The sequence below is a fragment of the Coregonus lavaretus genome, assembly GCF_964263955.1.
Source record: "Coregonus lavaretus genome assembly, contig: HAP1_SCAFFOLD_673, whole genome shotgun sequence".
NCBI lineage: Eukaryota > Metazoa > Chordata > Actinopteri > Salmoniformes > Salmonidae > Coregonus > Coregonus lavaretus.
Genome location: NW_028165133.1, coordinates 96,892 through 115,396, shown reverse-complemented (window position 1 = coordinate 115,396; position 18,505 = coordinate 96,892). Strand labels below are relative to the sequence as shown.

At 42.6% G+C, this 18,505-nt stretch overlaps 1 protein-coding gene and 1 long non-coding RNA gene across 2 annotated transcripts; both read left to right on the top strand.

Annotated features, from left to right (window-relative positions):
• The first annotated feature begins 299 nt into the window (after positions 1 to 299).
• On the top strand, positions 300 to 18,233 carry LOC311116236 (NLR family CARD domain-containing protein 3-like). The gene is made up of 6 exons (XM_084191350.1): positions 300 to 976; positions 1,276 to 1,360; positions 1,490 to 1,718; positions 2,089 to 3,833; positions 16,763 to 16,796; positions 17,312 to 18,233. The coding sequence occupies exons 1-6, from the start codon at positions 909 to 911 to the stop codon at positions 17,836 to 17,838; spliced, it is 2,688 nt and encodes an 895-aa protein (XP_084047476.1). The 5' UTR covers positions 300 to 908; the 3' UTR covers positions 17,839 to 18,233.
• LOC311116242 lies at positions 9,400 to 13,153 on the top strand. The gene is made up of 3 exons (XR_014611385.1): positions 9,400 to 9,558; positions 11,006 to 11,179; positions 13,118 to 13,153. It is a non-coding gene; the product is annotated as an uncharacterized lncRNA (long non-coding RNA).
• Positions 18,234 to 18,505: the final 272 nt, after the last annotated feature.

Here is an 18,505-nt window from a genome sequence, read left to right as displayed (position 1 = left end):
AAAACCTAGCAGTACTACTTATTTCTCTGAGAGTGAGGCAGATATATATTAATACTGTGTAAAACCTAGCAGTACTACTTATTTCTCTGAGAGTGAGGAATATATATTATTACAGTGTAAAACCTAGCAGTACTACTTATTTCTCTGAGAGTGAGGAATATATATTATTACAGTGTAAAACCTAGCAGTACTACTTATTTCTCTGAGAGTGAGGCAGATATATATTATTACTGCGTAAAACCTAGCAGTACTACTTATTTCTCTGAGAGTGAGGCAGATATATATTATTACTGTGTTAAACCTAGCAGTACTACTTATTTCTCAGAGAGTGAGGCAGCTATATATTATTACTGTGTAAAACCTAGCAGTAATACTTATTTCTCTGAGAGTGAGGCAGATATATTATTACTGTGTAAAACCTAGCAGTACTACTTATTTCTTTGAGAGTGAGGCAGATATATTATTACTGTGTAAAACCTAGCAGTACTACTTATTTCTCTGATAGTGAGACAGATATATATTATTACTGTGTAAAACCTAGCAGTACTACTTATTTCTCTGAGAGTGAGGCAGATATATAGCATTATGCAAAAAAACATGATTATTTGTCTCTCTGAAATGACACCATCAAGTGATAGATTTAAACAAATACATGTCTGTCATTGAACAATCACATGCCATGATTAGCTAGTGAAAAAACACACCAATCTCTTTCATAATTTCTTTAAACAATAAAAGCTAATTTACGAACATTTCTGAAAATGGATATATAGCGTTTTGGAATGAAACTATTCTTATGTTTCCACATCTGAGCTCAGAGTAGATGAGAGACGTAATGTTTGTCTCTGTTGTGTTGAAGTCCAATCAAGCAGGAGAGACCAGCCTCCCCTGTACCCAGCTGTGTGTCCATGAAGAGTGACCGGTCTATGGGTCTTCCTATGAGGTTTAGAGAGGGAGACTTTTCTAGTGAACAAAGGTAAGAAGAACTCATGGGTCATGGTCAGTGAGTTAAACAACACTGTCTCTAGTCATTTCTCCTCTCCCATTTTACCATTTATTTTTGTTGTTTTCATAATCCATAGGCTAATCCTTTTTTCCATTTTCATAGTCCTGAAACAATATTAAACTAACACAACATTCCCTCCCTGTGTGTGTGTGTGTGTGTGTGTGTGTGTGTGTGTGTGTGTGTGTGTGTGTGTGTGTGTGTGTGTGTGTGTGTGTGTGTGTGTGTGCACTCCCTGGATGAGGAGATGTAATCTCATGTTTTGTCCACAGACACCAACAGGAGAGATCAGAGTCAGAGATTCTCAGTGGTCAGTCTTCCCAGAGTCATCAAAAAGACCTGGCCTCCATATTCAGTGTATGTGGTCCTGTTATGTACATTTGTTTTTGTTTACCTCGAGTAAAGTTGTTCTGTCAATCATGCATTAATGTGTTAATATGAAAGCATTTAGTCTCTTGCTTAACTGATTTACTTGATTTATTTCAGTTGCTTGAAGAGAATATTATGACATTTGTGAAGAACGAGCTGAAGATGTTCAAGAGGATTCTTAGTCCAGAACTCCCAGAAGGCTTTGAGAGTCAGAAGCAGGATAAGGAAGTGGTGGATGCTGAAGATGAGAAGCAGGAGAGCAGTGCCAGAGAGGGGGCTCTGAAGATCACACTGCACGTCCTGAGGAAAATGAACCAGAAGGAGCTAGCTGACACACTGGAGAAAAGTAAGAGCTGTCTGCCTCATGTTGAATGCTGTTTTAGAACATTTAAAAGCTGTAGCTAAAGTACAGCTAAAGTAGCTGTGTAACTCAGTGATATTGTAGCAGCCTTAACACAACACCTAGTGACCTCATCAAGTAGCAGCAGGGATGTGTTGTGTTGATTCATTTAGACAGAGAGAAGAGGAGAGACAGAGGAGAGAGAGAGAGAGAGATGGTAATCAGTCACACCAGTCTGTAATGCATTATGAAAACATTTATACAGTCAGTTGAGCGAAAAAATTATTATAATTTAAAATGTCATAACAGTCCTAGAATACTGTAGGCTTTAAATCAGACGTAATATTAATATCCTCTGTGTTATTTCTTCATTCAGATGAGCTTGCTGTGATTTGCCAACGTGAACTCAAATCTAATCTAAAGAAGAAGTTTCAATGTGTATTTGAGGGGATCGCTAAACAAGGAAACCCAACACTTCTCAATAAGATCTACACAGAGGTCTACATCACAGAGGGTGGAACAGGAGAGGTCAATAATGAACATGAGCTGAGACAGATTGAGACAACAACCAGGAAACAAGCAAGACCAGAGACTGCAGTCAAATGTAACGACATCTTTAAACCCTTAACTGGACAAGACAAACGTATCAGAACTGTGCTGACAAAGGGAGTCGCTGGCATTGGAAAAACAGTCTCTGTGCAGAAGTTTATTCTGGACTGGGCTGAAGGAAAAGCAAATCAGGATGTCCAATTTGTATTTTCATTCCCTTTTCGGGAGCTGAATTTGATGAACGGGCATAAACACACTTTCATTGAACTTCTCAATCACTTCTCAGTGGAAACCAAAGAATCAAGAATCTCCAACTACGACAAGTACAAAGTTCTGTTAATCTTTGATGGTCTGGATGAGTGCCGACTGCCCTTAGACTTCCAGAAGAACAAGATCTGTTGTGACGTCACAAAGTCAACCTCAGTGGATGTTCTGCTGACAAATCTCATCAAGGGAAATCTGCTTCCCTCTGCTCTCCTCTGGATAACTACCCGACCTGCAGCAGCCAATAAGATCCCTTCAGTGTGTGTTGACCAGGTGACAGAGGTACGAGGGTTCAATGACCCAGAGAAGGAGGAGTACTTCAGGAAGAGATTCAGTGATGAGGACCTGGCCAGCAGAATCATCTCACACATAAAGACATCAAGGATCCTCCACATCATGTGCCACATTCCAGTCTTCTGTTGGATTTCTGCAACAGTCCTTGAACACATGCTGAAACATAAGAGAGAAGAGATGCCCAAGACTCTGACTGAGATGTACACACACCTTGTGGAGTTTCATACCAAACAGAAGAATGAAAAGTATCTTGGGAAAGAAGAGACAGGTCCACACTGGAATAAAGAGATCATTCTGTCACTGGGAAAACTGGCTTTTCAACAGCTTGTGAATGGCAATCTGATTTTCTATGAAGAAGACCTGAAAGAGGCTGGCATTGATGTCAATGAAGCCTCAGTGTACTCAGGATTGTGCACGCAGATCTTTAAAGAGGAATGTGGGCTGTACCAGGACAAGGTGTACTGCTTCGTGCATCTGAGCATTCAGGAGTTTCTGGCTGCTGTATATGTGTTCATCTCATTCATCAACAACAATGAGAATCTAATGGCCAAACCGCATGTTACTGAAGTTACTGTCTACAAGAGTGCTGTGGATAAAGCCTTACAAAGTGAGACGGGAAACCTGGACCTTTTCCTCCGCTTCCTTCTGGGCCTCTCACTGGAGTCCAATCAGAAGCACTTACGAGGTCTACTGACAAAGACAAGAAGCAGCTCACAGAGCCATGAAGAAACAGTCAAGTACATCAAGGAGAAGATCAGGGAGAATCCCTCTCCAGAGAGGTGCATCAATCTGTTCCACTGTCTGAATGAACTGAATGACCATTCTCTAGTGGAGGAGATCCAAAGCTACCTGAGCTCAGGAAGTCTCTCAGAAGCCAAACTGTCACCTGCACAGTGGTCAGCTCTGGTCTTTGTGTTGCTGACTTCAGAAAAGGTGCTGGATGTGTTTGACCTGAAGAAATACTCCAGATCAGAGGAAGGTCTTCTGAGGCTGCTGCCAGTGGTCAAAGCCTCCAGAGCTGCTCTGTGAGTACATAAAATGACATTTAAGTACTAATCATCAGGAAGAAATATTCCTATTAGAGAAAAATATATTATAATATGTATATAATATATTTTAAAAAAATATTGAATCAGTGCATTGTTGTTCACATTAGTATAACAATATGACCATACAATTCTAGGAGACGGAAGATGAATCTATATGTTGTTTAAGAGAATAAACCAAATGCATCTGCCATTGTCCTTCTACACTACTGGTGTTAAATTAACAGTGTGTTTGTGAAATCATGATGATCTCTCTGTCAGGCTGTCAGGCTGTCTAGTCACAGAGGAAGGCTGTGCTTCTCTGGTCTCAGCTCTGAAGTCAAACCCCTCACACCTGAGAGAGCTGGATCTGAGTAACAATGACCTGAAGGATTCAGGAGTGAAGTTGCTCTCTGCTGGACTGGGGAATCCCCACTGTAAACTGGAGACTCTGAGGTCAGTATTCCTGTAGTTGGTCAACAAGTGATAACTGTTCACCAGATCCACATGTGTTTACCAGGCACACATAGTCCACACCATATGTATTTGGACAGTGAAGCTTACAGTTTTACATTTGGTGCTATGCTCCAGCATTTTGGATTTGAGATAGAATGTTTCATATTAGGCAACAGTACAGAATGTCACCTTTTATTTGAGGTTCTTCATACATATCTGTTTTACTGTTTAGATACGAAAGCAATTTATGTATCTAGTTCTCCCATTTGAAAAAGTCGTAATTATTTGGACTAATTAATTTAGTCTAAAGTTTAGTATTTGGTCCCATATTCCTTACCCACAGTGATTACATCAAGCTTGTGATTCTACAAACTTGTTGAATGCATTTGCAGTTTGTCTTGGTTGTGTTTTGGATGATGTTTTCCCCAATAGAAACTGAATGGTGAATAATGTCCTGTCATTTTGGAGTCACTTCACTTGTATTGTCAGTAAGAATAGAAGATGTTTCTGAACACTTCTACATTCATGTGGATGCTACCATGATTATGAATAATGATGAATGAATCGTGAATGATGATGAATGAGAAAGTTACAGAGGAACAATGATCATACCCCCTCTGTTATTGGTAATGGTGAGAGGTTAGCATGTTTTGTTGTAGCCTCTGTAACTTTGGAGGCGCTGGCCGGAGCTGGAGGCGCTGGCCGGAGCTGGACTGGACACCAGTGGAGCGGATTACTCTGGCTCCGGAGTGGATCCGCTGACTGGAGTTGGACCGGACCCCGGTGGAGCGGATTGCTCTGACTCCGGACCAGGCACCGGTGGAACAGGCACGGGCCGTGCCGGACTGGACACACGCACCACTGGCTTGGTGCGGGGAGCAGGAACAGGCCGGGCTGGACTGGGAACACGCACCATTGGCTTGGTGCGGGAAGCCGGAACGGGACGGGCCGGACTGTGGAGGCGGACTGGAGGTCTGGAGCGGAGAGCTGACACAACCCGTCCTGGCTGAATGCCTATTTCCACACAATATGTATGAGGCATCAGCACAGGACGTACAGGGCTGTGCACTCGTACTGGCGCTACAGCACGTGGCACTGGCGCAGGATATACGGGACCGAGGAGGGGTACTGGAGGCCACGAGCGTTGAGCCGGCACACTCCGTCCATGGTGCTAGCACAGGACGTACAGGACTGTGCCGGAACACTCGCGGCACAGTACGTGGCTCCGCCAACCACCCTTTTAGCCCCCCCCCAAAAAAATATTGGGGCTATCTCTCGGGCTTCCTCCCCAGCCGGTACCCTCTGCGTTGCCGCTGCTCCTCTCTGTAGCATGCCTCCACAGTCTCCTCTCCTGCCTGGGCATTCACCTTTGCCCATGGCCCTTTCCCCGTGAATATGTCCTCCCAAGACCACCATTTTCCCACCTGCGACATCGCCATCTTCTCCTCCTGGGCACGCTGCTTGGTCCTCTTATCGTGGGATCTTCTGTCACGATCATTACCGGATGAAGACACGGACCAAGGCGCAGCGTGATAAGCGTACATTTTATTTAGTACACAACACGAACAAAACAACAAACCAAACGATACGTGAAGTCCTAGGTTAATACAAAACAAACCTTACGGAACAAGATCCCACAAAGACTAGTGAAAACAGGCTGCCTAAGTATGGTCCCCAATCAGAGACAACGAGCTACAGCTGCCTCTGATTGGGAACCACACTGGCCAACATAGATCTAAACGATCTAGAACAAAAACATAGAAAAACTAAACATAGCAAATCCACACCCTGGCTCAACATTTAAGAGTCCCCAGAGCCAGGGCGTGACATACTGTCTGTCTTTTGACTGATACTGCTTTTTAAACTGCTCTGGTCAGTCTACTTAAATATTCGTACTATACATTTTTCTCTCTACACACAATATTATGATTTTTTCTAATAATTATATATATATGGCAGGTTTCAGGACACTGGTATAAATGAAAATGTTGAAAAAATATACTGCCACTATTTTCACCACCAATGAATTGCAGTGTGGTTTTAATATGATTTGACTCTTTGCAGGCTGTCAGGCTGTCTAGTCACAGAGGAAGGCTGTTCTTCTCTGGTCTCAGCTCTGAAGTCAAACCCCTAACACCTGAGAGAGCTGGATCTGAGTAACAATGTCCTGAAGGATTCAGGAGTGAAGCTGCTCTCTGCTGGACTGGGGAATCCCCACTGTAAACTGGAGACTCTGAGGTCAGTATTCCTGTAGTTGGTCAACAAGTGATAACTGTTCACCAGATCCACATGTGTTTACCAGGCACACGTAGTCAACACCATATGTGTTTGGACAGTGAAGCTTACAGTTTTACATTTGGTGCTATGCTCCAGCAATTTGGATTTGAGATAGAATGTTTCATATTAGGTGACAGTATATAATGTCACCTTTTATTTGAGGATATTTTGTTGTATTGTGTTTTGGATGATGTTTTTCCCAATAGAAACTGAATGGTGAATAATGTCCTGTCATTTTGGAGTCACTTCACTTGTATTGTCAGTAAGAATAGAAGATGTTTCTGAACACTTCTACATTCATGTGGATGCTATCATGATTATGAATAATCATGAATGAATCGTGAATGATGATGAATGAGAAAGTTACAGAGGAACAAGGATCATACCCCCTCTGTTATTGGTAATGGTGAGAGGTTAGCATGTTTTGTTGTAGCCTCTGTAACTTTCTCACTCATTATTATTCATGATTCATTCATGATTTTTCTTAATCAAGGCATCATCAGGATTAATTTAGTAGTGTTTAGAAACATGTTATCTACTCTCTTAGACAGAAAATTACTCCAATCATCATCCACCATTCAGTTACTATTGGACAAAACATAACCGAAAACACAACCAAAACAAACTGCAAATGCAACCAACGAGTTTGGGACCAAATACTCAACTTTTGACTACTTCAATACACTATAAGTGAATTGGTCAGTATACTTATGACTTCTTCAAATGGGGGGACAAGATACATGAAGTGCTTTCATTTCTAAACGGTGAAACAGATATGTATGAAAATACCCTCAAATAAAAGGTGACATTATATACTCTCACCTCATATGAAACATTTGATCTCAAATTCAAAATGTTGGAGTATAGAGCCAAATTTAAAATGTTAGCTTCACTGTCAAAATAGATATGGTGTGGACTGTATACTCAATACAATCTAAATCTGATACCTCACTGTCTGTCTTTTGACTGATACTGCTTTTTAAACGCCTCTGGTCAGTCTACTCAAATATTCGTACTATACATTTTTCTCTCTACACACAATATTATTATTTTTTCTAATAATTATATATATATATGGCAGGTTTCAGGACACTGGTATAAATGAAAATGTTGAAAAAATATACTGCCACTATTTTCAACACCAAATAATAGCAGTGTGGTTTTAATATGATTTGACTCTTTGCAGGCTGTCAGGCTGTCTAGTCACAGAGGAAGGCTGTGCTTCTCTGGTCTCAGCTCTGAGGTCAAACCCCTCACACCTGAGAGAGCTGGATCTGAGTAACAATGACCTGAAGGATTCAGGAGTGAAGCTGCTCTCTGCTGGACTGGGGAATCCCCACTGTAAACTGGAGACTCTGAGGTCAGTATTCCTGTAGTTAGTCAACAAGTGATAACTGTTCACCAGATCCACATGTGTTTACCAGGCACACATAGTCCACACCATATGTGTTTGGACAGTGAAGCTTACAGTTTTAAATTTGGTGCTATGCTCCAGCAATTTGGATTTGAGATAGAATGTTTCATATTAGGCAACAGTATATAATGTCACCTTTTATTTGAGGATATTTTCATACATATCTGTGTTACTGTTTAGAATTGAAAGCACTTTATGTGTCTAGTTCTCCCATTTGAAAAAGTCGTAATAATTTGGACATATTCACTTATATTGTATTAAAGTAGTCATAAGTTTAGTATTTGGTCCCATATTCCTTACCCACAGTGATTACCTCAAGCCTGTGATTCTACAAACGTGTTGAATACATTTGCAGTTTGTCTTGGTTGTGTTTTGGATTATGTTTTTCCCAATAGAAACTGAATGGTGGATAATGTCCTGTCATTTTGGAGTCACTTCATTTGTATTGTCAGTAAGAATAGAAGATGTTTCTGAACACTTCTACATTCATGTGGATGCTACCATGATTATGAATAATCATGAATGAATCGTGAATGATGATGAATGAGAAAGTTACAGAGGCACAAAGATCATACCCCCTCTGTTATTGGTAATGGTGAGAGGTTAGCATGTTTTGTTGTAGCCTCTAACTTTCTCACTCATTATTATTCATGATTCATTCATGATTTTTCTTAATCAACGCATCATCATGATTAATTTAGTAATGTTTAGAAACATGTTATCTACTCACATAGACAGAAAATTACTCCAGTCATCATCCACCATTCAGTTACTATCAGGCAAAACATAACCCAAAACACAACCAAAACAAACTGCAAATGAAACCAACGAGTTTACAACCAAATACAAAACTTTTGACTACTTTAATAAACTATAAGTCAAATGGTCAGAATACGTATGACTTCTTCAAAATGGGGGACTAGATACATAAAGTGCTTTCATTTCTAAATGGTGAATCAGATATGTATGAAAATACCCTCAAATAAAAGGTGACATTATATACTGTGACCTCATAAGAAACATTTGATCTCAAATCCAAAATGCTGGAGTATAGAGCCACATTTAAAATGTTAGCTTCATTGTCAAAATAGATATTGTGTGGACTGTATACTCAATACAATCTAAATCTGATACCTCACTGTCTGTCTTTTGACTGATACTGCTTTTTAAACTGCTCTGGTCAGTCTACTCAAATATTTGTGCTATACATTTTTCTATCTACAAGCAATACTTTGATAATTTGTCATTTCTAATAATGATACATTAATTTATGAATAGATATGTCAGGTTTCAGGATGCTGAAGTATCTGAATATGTAGAAAAATATATACTGCCACTATTTTCACCACCAAAGAATAGCAGTGTGGTTTTAATATGATTTGACTCTTTGCAGGCTGTCAGGCTGTCTAGTCACAGAGGAAGGCTGTGCTTCTCTGGTCTCAGCTCTGAGTTCAAACCCCTCACACCTGAGAGAGCTGGATCTGAGTAACAATGACCTGAAGGATTCAGGAGTGAAGCTGCTCTCTGCTGGACTGGGGAATCTCCACTGTAAACTGGAGACTCTGAGGTCAGTATTCCTGTAGTTGGTCAACAAGTGATAACTGTTCACCAGATCCACATGTGTTTACCAGGCACACATAGTCCACACCATATGTGTTTGGACAGTGAAGCTTACAGTTTTACATTTGGTGCTATGCTCCAGCATTTTGGATTTGAGATATAATGTTTCATATTAGGCAATAGTACAGAATGTCACCTTTTATTTGATGATATTTTCATACATATCTGTGTTACTGTTTAGAAATGAAAGAACTTTATGTATCTAGTTCTCCCATTTGAAAAAGTCGTAATAATTTGGACATATTCACTTATATTGTATTAAAGTAGTCATAAGTTTAGTATTTGGTCCCATATTCCTTACCTGCAGTGATTACATCAAGCTTTTGATTCTACAAACTTGTTGAATACATTTGCATTTTGTTTTAGTTGTTTTGGATGATGTTTTTCCCAATAGAAACTGAATGGTGAATAATGTCCTGTCATTTTGGAGTCACTTCACTTGTATTGTCAGTAAGAATAGAAGATGTTTCTGAACATTTCTACATTCATGTGGATGCTACTATGATTATGAATAATCATGAATGAATCGTGAATGATGATGAATGAGAAAGTTACAGAGGAACAAGGATCAGACCCCCTCTGTTATTGGTAATGGTGAGAGGTTAGCATGTTTTGTTGTAGCCTCTGTAACTTTCTCACTCATTATTATTCATTATTCATTCATGATTATTCTTAGTCATGGCATCATCAGGATTCATTTAGTAGTGTTTAGAAACATGTTATCTACTCACTTAGACAGAAAATTACTCCAGTCATTATCCACCATTCAGTTACTATCGGGCAAAACATAACCCAAAACACAACCAAAACAAACTGCAAATGCAACCAACGAGTTTGGGACCAAATACTCAACTTTTGACTACTTGAATACACTATAAGTGAACTGGTCAGAATACTTATGACTTCTTCAAATAGGGGGACTAGATACATAAAAGTGCGTTCATTTCTAAATGTTGAAACAGATATGTATTAAAATACCCTCAAATAAAAGGTGACATTATATACTGTCACCTCATATGAAACATTTGATCTTAAATCCAAAATGCTGGAGTATAGAGCCACATTTAAAATGTTAGCTTCACTGTCAAACTAGATATGGTGTGGACTGTATACTCAATACAATCTAAATCTGATACCTCACTGTCTGTCTTTTGACTGATACTGCTTTTTAAACTGCTCTGGTCAGTTTACTCAAATATTTGTACTAAACATTTTTCTATCTACAAGCAATACTTTGATAATTTGTCATTTCTAATAATGATACATTCATTTATGAATAGATATGGCAGGTTTCAGGACACTGATATATCTGAATATGTAGAAAAAATATACTGCCACTATTTTCACCACCAAAGAATAGCAGTGTGATTTTAATATGATTTGACTCTTTGCAGGCTGTCAGGCTGTCTAGTCACAGAGGAAGGCTGTGCTTCTCTGGTCTCAGCTCTGAAGTCAAACCCCTCACACCTGAGAGAGCTGGACCTGAGCTACAATCACCCAGGAGACCCAGGAGTCAGACTGCTCTCTGCTGGACTGGAGGATCCACACTGCAGACTGGAGAAACTCAAGTATGTAGTGGGTTTATGTCAATGTTCATATCAGACATGTTGGAGTTATCAGGCTAGTTAAGACAAACATTCTGACCACCACTTCGACTAAGTTATATAAAGACTGTGTGTGTGTGTGTGTGTGTGTGTGTCCAGTGTGTGTGTGTGTGTGTCCAGTGTGTGTGTGTGTGTGTGTGTGTGTGTGTGTCCAGTGTGTGTGTGTGTCCAGTGTGTGTGTGTGTCCAGTGTGTGTGTGTGTGTGTGTCCAGTGTGTGTGTGTGTGTGTGTGTCCAGTGTGTATGTGTGTCCGGTGTTTGTGTGTGTCCAGTGTGTGTACTCATACATGTGCACACACACACACTGGACACACACACTGGACACACACACACGACACACACTGGACACACACACACGACACACACAGACACACAGACACACACACACACACACAGGACACACACACACACCGGACACACACACAGACACACTGGACACACACACACACACTGGACATACACACACACTGGACACACACACACACTGGACACACACACACTAGACACACACTAGACATACACACATACACACAATGGACACACACACTGGATAAACACACACACACACACATACTGGACACACACACACACACACTTGACACACACACACACACTGGACACACACACACACACATTGGATGCACACACGACACAAACACAAACACACAGACTTACTCACACTGGACAAACACACACACACACACACACACTGGACACACACATACACTGGACACACACACACACTGGAAACACACACACACACTGGACACACACATTTACACTAGGCACACACACACACTAGATATACACACACACACTGGACACACACACACAATGGACACACATACACACACTGGACAAAAACACACACACACACACACACTGGACACACACACACATTCTGGACACACAAACACACACACTTGACATACACACACACACTGGACAGACACACACACACACACACTGGACACACACACACACACACTGTAAACACACACAATGGACACATACACACGCAAATGACGCACACACACACACACACTGGACAAACACACACACTGGACACACACACACTCACACTGGACACACACACACACACACACCCTAGACACACACACACACTAGACACACACACACACTAGACAAACACACACACACACTGGACACACACACACACACACTGGACAAACACACACAAACTAGACACACACACACACACACACACACACACACACACTAGACATACACACACACACAATGGACACACACACACACTGGACAAACAAACACACACACACACACACACACACACACACACATACTGGACACACACACACACACACTTGACACACACACACACACACTGGACACACACACACACTGGACGCACACACGACACAAACACACACATACACTGGACACACACACATACACTGGACACACACACACACTGGACACACACACACACTGGACACACACACACACTGGACACACACACATACACTAGACACACACACTAGATATACACACACACACTGGAAACACACACACAATGGACACACATACACACACTGGACAAACACACACACACACACACACACACACACACACTGGACAAACACACACTGGACACACACACACACTGGACAAACACACACACACACACACACTGGACACACACACACATACTGGACACACACACTGGACACACACACACACACACTGGACACACACACACACACACACACACACACACACACACACACACACACACACACACACACACACTGGACACACACTGTGTGTGTATACAGTGTGTGTGTCCAGTGTGTGTGTGTGTGTGTGTGTGAGTTCAGGTGTATCCCTCAATGACTGTCTGTTCTTCTGCTTACCGCTACAGTGTGGAACATGGTGGAGAGAACACAATGAAACCTGGACTTAGAAAATGTGAGTGTTGACTGCTGTGAAGAATATGACTAAGAATAAGTCTTAATTCAAGTGAAGTCAAAGTCAAAGACCACCATCATTACTTACTTGGTCATATTAAATATCAGCTGTAGTTCTACAGAAGCACAAATCAGGGACACCAAAGTTTACAAAGAGTTGCTTTGACAATGTGTGTGTCTGTGTGTGTGTGTGTGTGTTCAGGATGTGTGTGTGTGTGTGTGTATGTGTGTGTGTGTGTGTGTGTGTGTGTGTTTGTGTCCAGTGTGTGTGTGTGTGTGTGTCCAGTGTGTGTGTCCAGTGTGTGTGTGTGTGTGTGTGTGTGTATGTGTGTGTGTGTAATTAATGGGAATAAGTGTGTTTTATATTACCATACAGTATAACATATGATCATTCAACAAGTCTCAAGTTACCTTAACTTCTCATTTTGATACCTAGAAACATCTACATTAAATGAATTAGTGAAAAGTGAGTGAACATTCTAATGTGAATGATGATGATTTCTAATATTGTGTCTGGTTTCATCCATCAGATGTCTGTGATCTCACACTGGACCTAAACACAGTAAACAGACTCCTCTCTCTGTCTATGACTGTATTATTGGATACAATGACAAGTCCTGGAGTCTGCTCTGCTCTGACAACAGTTACTCTGCCTGTCACAATAATAAGTCCACTCCCATAGATGTCCCCTCCTCCAGCTCCCACAGAGTAGGAGTGTATCTGGACTGGCCAGCCGGCACTCTGTCCTTCTACAGAGTCTCCTCTGACACACTGACCCACCTGAACACATTCCACTCCACATTCACTGAGCCCCTCTATCCTGGGTTTAGGGTTTATGTTGACTCCTCAGTGTCCCTGTAAATAATAACCATGGTAACACTGACACACACACACACACTGAACACACACACACTGGACACACACACACACACACACTGGACTCACACACCCTGGATACACACACACACACACTGGACACACACACACACACACTGGACACACACACGCACACTGGATACACACACTGAACACACACACACTGGATACACACACACACTGGACACACACACGCACACTGGAAACATACACTGAACACACACACACTGGACACACACACACACACTGGACACACATGCACACACTGGACACACACACACACACTGGACACACACACGCACACTGGATACACACACTGAACACACACACACTGGAGACACACACACACACACACACACACTGGACACACACGCACTCACACTGGATACACACACTGAACACACACACACTGGAGACACACACACACACACACACACACTGGACACACACACGCACACTGGATACACACACTGAACACACACACACTGGAGACACACACACACACACACACACTGGACACACACACGCACACTGGATACACACACTGAACACACACACTGGACACACACACACACACACACACACACACACACACACACACTGGACACACTTAACACACACACTGAACACACACACACACACACACTGGACACACTTAACACACACACTGAACACACACACACACACTGAACACACATACACTGAACACACACACACATGACACACACACACACACTGGACACACACACACACTGGACAAACACACACAGGACACACACAACAACAACACACACACATACACACACACACTGGACACACACATACACACTGCACACACACACACACTGGATACACACACACACACACACTGGACACACCCACACTGGACACAAACACACACTGGACACACACACACTGGACACACACACACACACACACACTGGACACACACACACACACTGGACACACACACACACACTGGACACACACACACACACACACTGGACACACACACACACACACACACTGAACACAAACACACACACACACACTGGACACACACACACAGGACACACACACACACACACTGGATAAACACACACACACACACACACTGGACACATAAAAACACACACACACACACACTGGACACAAACACACACACACACACACACACTGAACACGTATACACACACACACTGGACACATATCCTCACACACACACTGGACACACACACACACATACACACACTGGATTCACACACACACACACACACACACACACACACACTGGACACACACATACATACACACATTGGACACACACACACTGAACACACACACACTGAACACACACTGAACACACACACTGAAAACACACACACACACACACACTGAACACACAATCACACACACACACACTGGACACACACACACACACATTGGATGCACACACGACACAAACACAAACACACAGACTTACTCACACTGGACAAACACACACACACACACACACACTGGACACACACATACACTGGACACACACACACACTGGAAACACACACACACACTGGACACACACATATACACTAGGCACACACACACACTGGACACACACACACAATGGACACACATACACACACTGGACAAACACACACACACACAGACACACTGGACACACACACACATACTGGACACACAAACACACACACTTGACATACACACACACACTGGACAGACACACACACACACACACTGGACACACACACACACACACTGTAAACACACACAATGGACACATACACACGCAAATGACGCACACACACACACACACTGGACAAACACACACACTGGACACACACACACTCACACTGGACACACACACACACACACACCCTAGACACACACACACACACTAGACACACACACACACTAGACAAACACACACACACACTGGACACACACACACACACTGGACAAACACACACAAACTAGACACACACACACACACACACACACACACACACACACACACACACACACACACTAGACATACACACACACACAATGGACACACACACACACTGGACAAACAAACACACACACACACACACACACACACACACATACTGGACACACACACACACACACTTGACACACACACACACACACTGGACACACACACACACTGGACGCACACACGACACAAACACACACATACACTGGACACACACATACACTGGACACACACACACACTGGACACACACACACACTGGACACACACACACACTGGACACACACACATACACTAGACACACACACTAGATATACACACACACACTGGAAACACACACACAATGGACACACATACACACACTGGACAAACACACACACACACACACACACTGGACACACACACACTGGACACACACACACACTGGACAAACACACACACACACACACTGGACACACACACACATACTGGACACACACACTGGACACACACACACACACACACACTGGACACACACACACACACACACACACACACACACACACACACACACACACACACACACACACACACACACTGGACACACACTGTGTGTGTATACAGTGTGTGTGTCCAGTGTGTGTGTGTGTGTGTGTGTGTGTGTGAGTTCAGGTGTATCCCTCAATGACTGTCTGTTCTTCTGCTTACCGCTACAGTGTGGAACATGGTGGAGAGAACACAATGAAACCTGGACTTAGAAAATGTGAGTGTTGACTGCTGTGAAGAATATGACTAAGAATAAGTCTTAATTCAAGTGAAGTCAAAGTCAAAGACCACCATCATTACTTACTTGGTCATATTAAATATCAGCTGTAGTTCTACAGAAGCACAAATCAGGGACACCAAAGTTTACAAAGAGTTGCTTTGACAATGTGTGTGTGTGTATGTGTGTGTGATCAGTGTAAGTGTGTGTGTGTGTGTGTGTTCAGGATGTGTATGTGTGTCCAGTGTGTGTGTGTGTTTGTGTTTGTTCAGGATTTGTGTGTGTGTGTGTGTGTGTGTGTGTGTGTGTGTGTGTGTGTGTGTAATTAATGGAAATAAGTGTGTTTTATATTACCATACAGTATAACATATGATCATTCAACAAATCTCAAGTTACCTTAACTTCTCCTTTTGATACCTAGAAACATCTACATTAAATGAATTAGTGAAAAGTGAGTTAACATTCTAATGTGAATGATGATGATTTCTAATATTGTGTCTGGTTTCATCCATCAGATGTCTGTGATCTCACACTGGACCCAAACACAGTAAACAGATTCCTCTCTCTGTCTAAGGAGAACAGAAAGGTGACATGTAGGAGAGAGAAGCAGCCGTATCCTGATCACCCAGAGAGATTTGAGGACTATAGACAGGTGCTGTGTAGAGAGGGTCTGACTGGGCGCTGTTACTGGGAGGTAGAGTGGAGTGGGGGAGGGGCTGGTATAGGAGTGGCATATAAAGGAATCAGCAGGAGAGGAAGGGGTGATGACTGTTGGCTTGGATACAATGACAAGTCCTGGTGTCTTTACTGCTCTGACAACAGTTACTCTGCCTGGCACAATAATAAGTCCACTACCATAGACGTCCCCTCCTCCAGCTCCCACAGAGTAGGAGTGTATCTGGACTGGCCAGCCGGCACTCTGTCCTTCTACAGAGTCTCCTCTGACACACTGACCCACCTGAACACATTCCACTCCACATTCACTGAGCCCCTCTATCCAGGGTTTTGGGTTTGGTATGATGGCGCCTCAGTGTCCCTGTAAATAATAACCATGGTAACACTGACACACACACACTGGACACAAACACTGGATACACACACACTGGAGACACACACACACACACACACACACACACACTGGAAACACACACATACACACACAAACACACACACACACTGGAAACACACACACACACACACACACACACACACACACACACTGGACAAACACACACACTGTACACACACACACACACACACACTGAACACACACACTGGACACACACACACACACACACTGGACACACACACACACACTGGACACACACACACACTGGACACACACACACACACTGGACACACAAACACAAACACACACACTGGACAAACACACACACACACACACACTGGACACACTCACACTGGACCCCCCCCCCCACACACACACTGGACACACACACAAACACACACACACACACCAGACACACACACACACACACATACACTGGACACACACACACACACACACACACACACACACACACACACACACACACACACACATACACACACTAGACACACACACACCCACACACACACACACACACATACACACACTGGACACACACACACACTGGACACACACACACACTGGACACACACAAACAAACACACACACACACACATTGGACACACACAAACACACACAC

Excerpts from the sequence above, each read along its gene's own strand:
- LOC311116236 (XM_084191350.1), top strand. The coding sequence starts at position 909 with ATGAAGAGTGACCGGTCTATGGGTCTTCCTATGAGGTTTAGAGAGGGA. Across the intron at positions 1,719-2,088 it reads AGCTGACACACTGGAGAAAA|ATGAGCTTGCTGTGATTTGC; the intron begins GTAAGAGCTGTC and ends TTCTTCATTCAG. Across the intron at positions 3,834-16,762 it reads TGCCAGTGGTCAAAGCCTCC|GGAGAGAACACAATGAAACC; the intron begins AGAGCTGCTCTG and ends GTGGAACATGGT.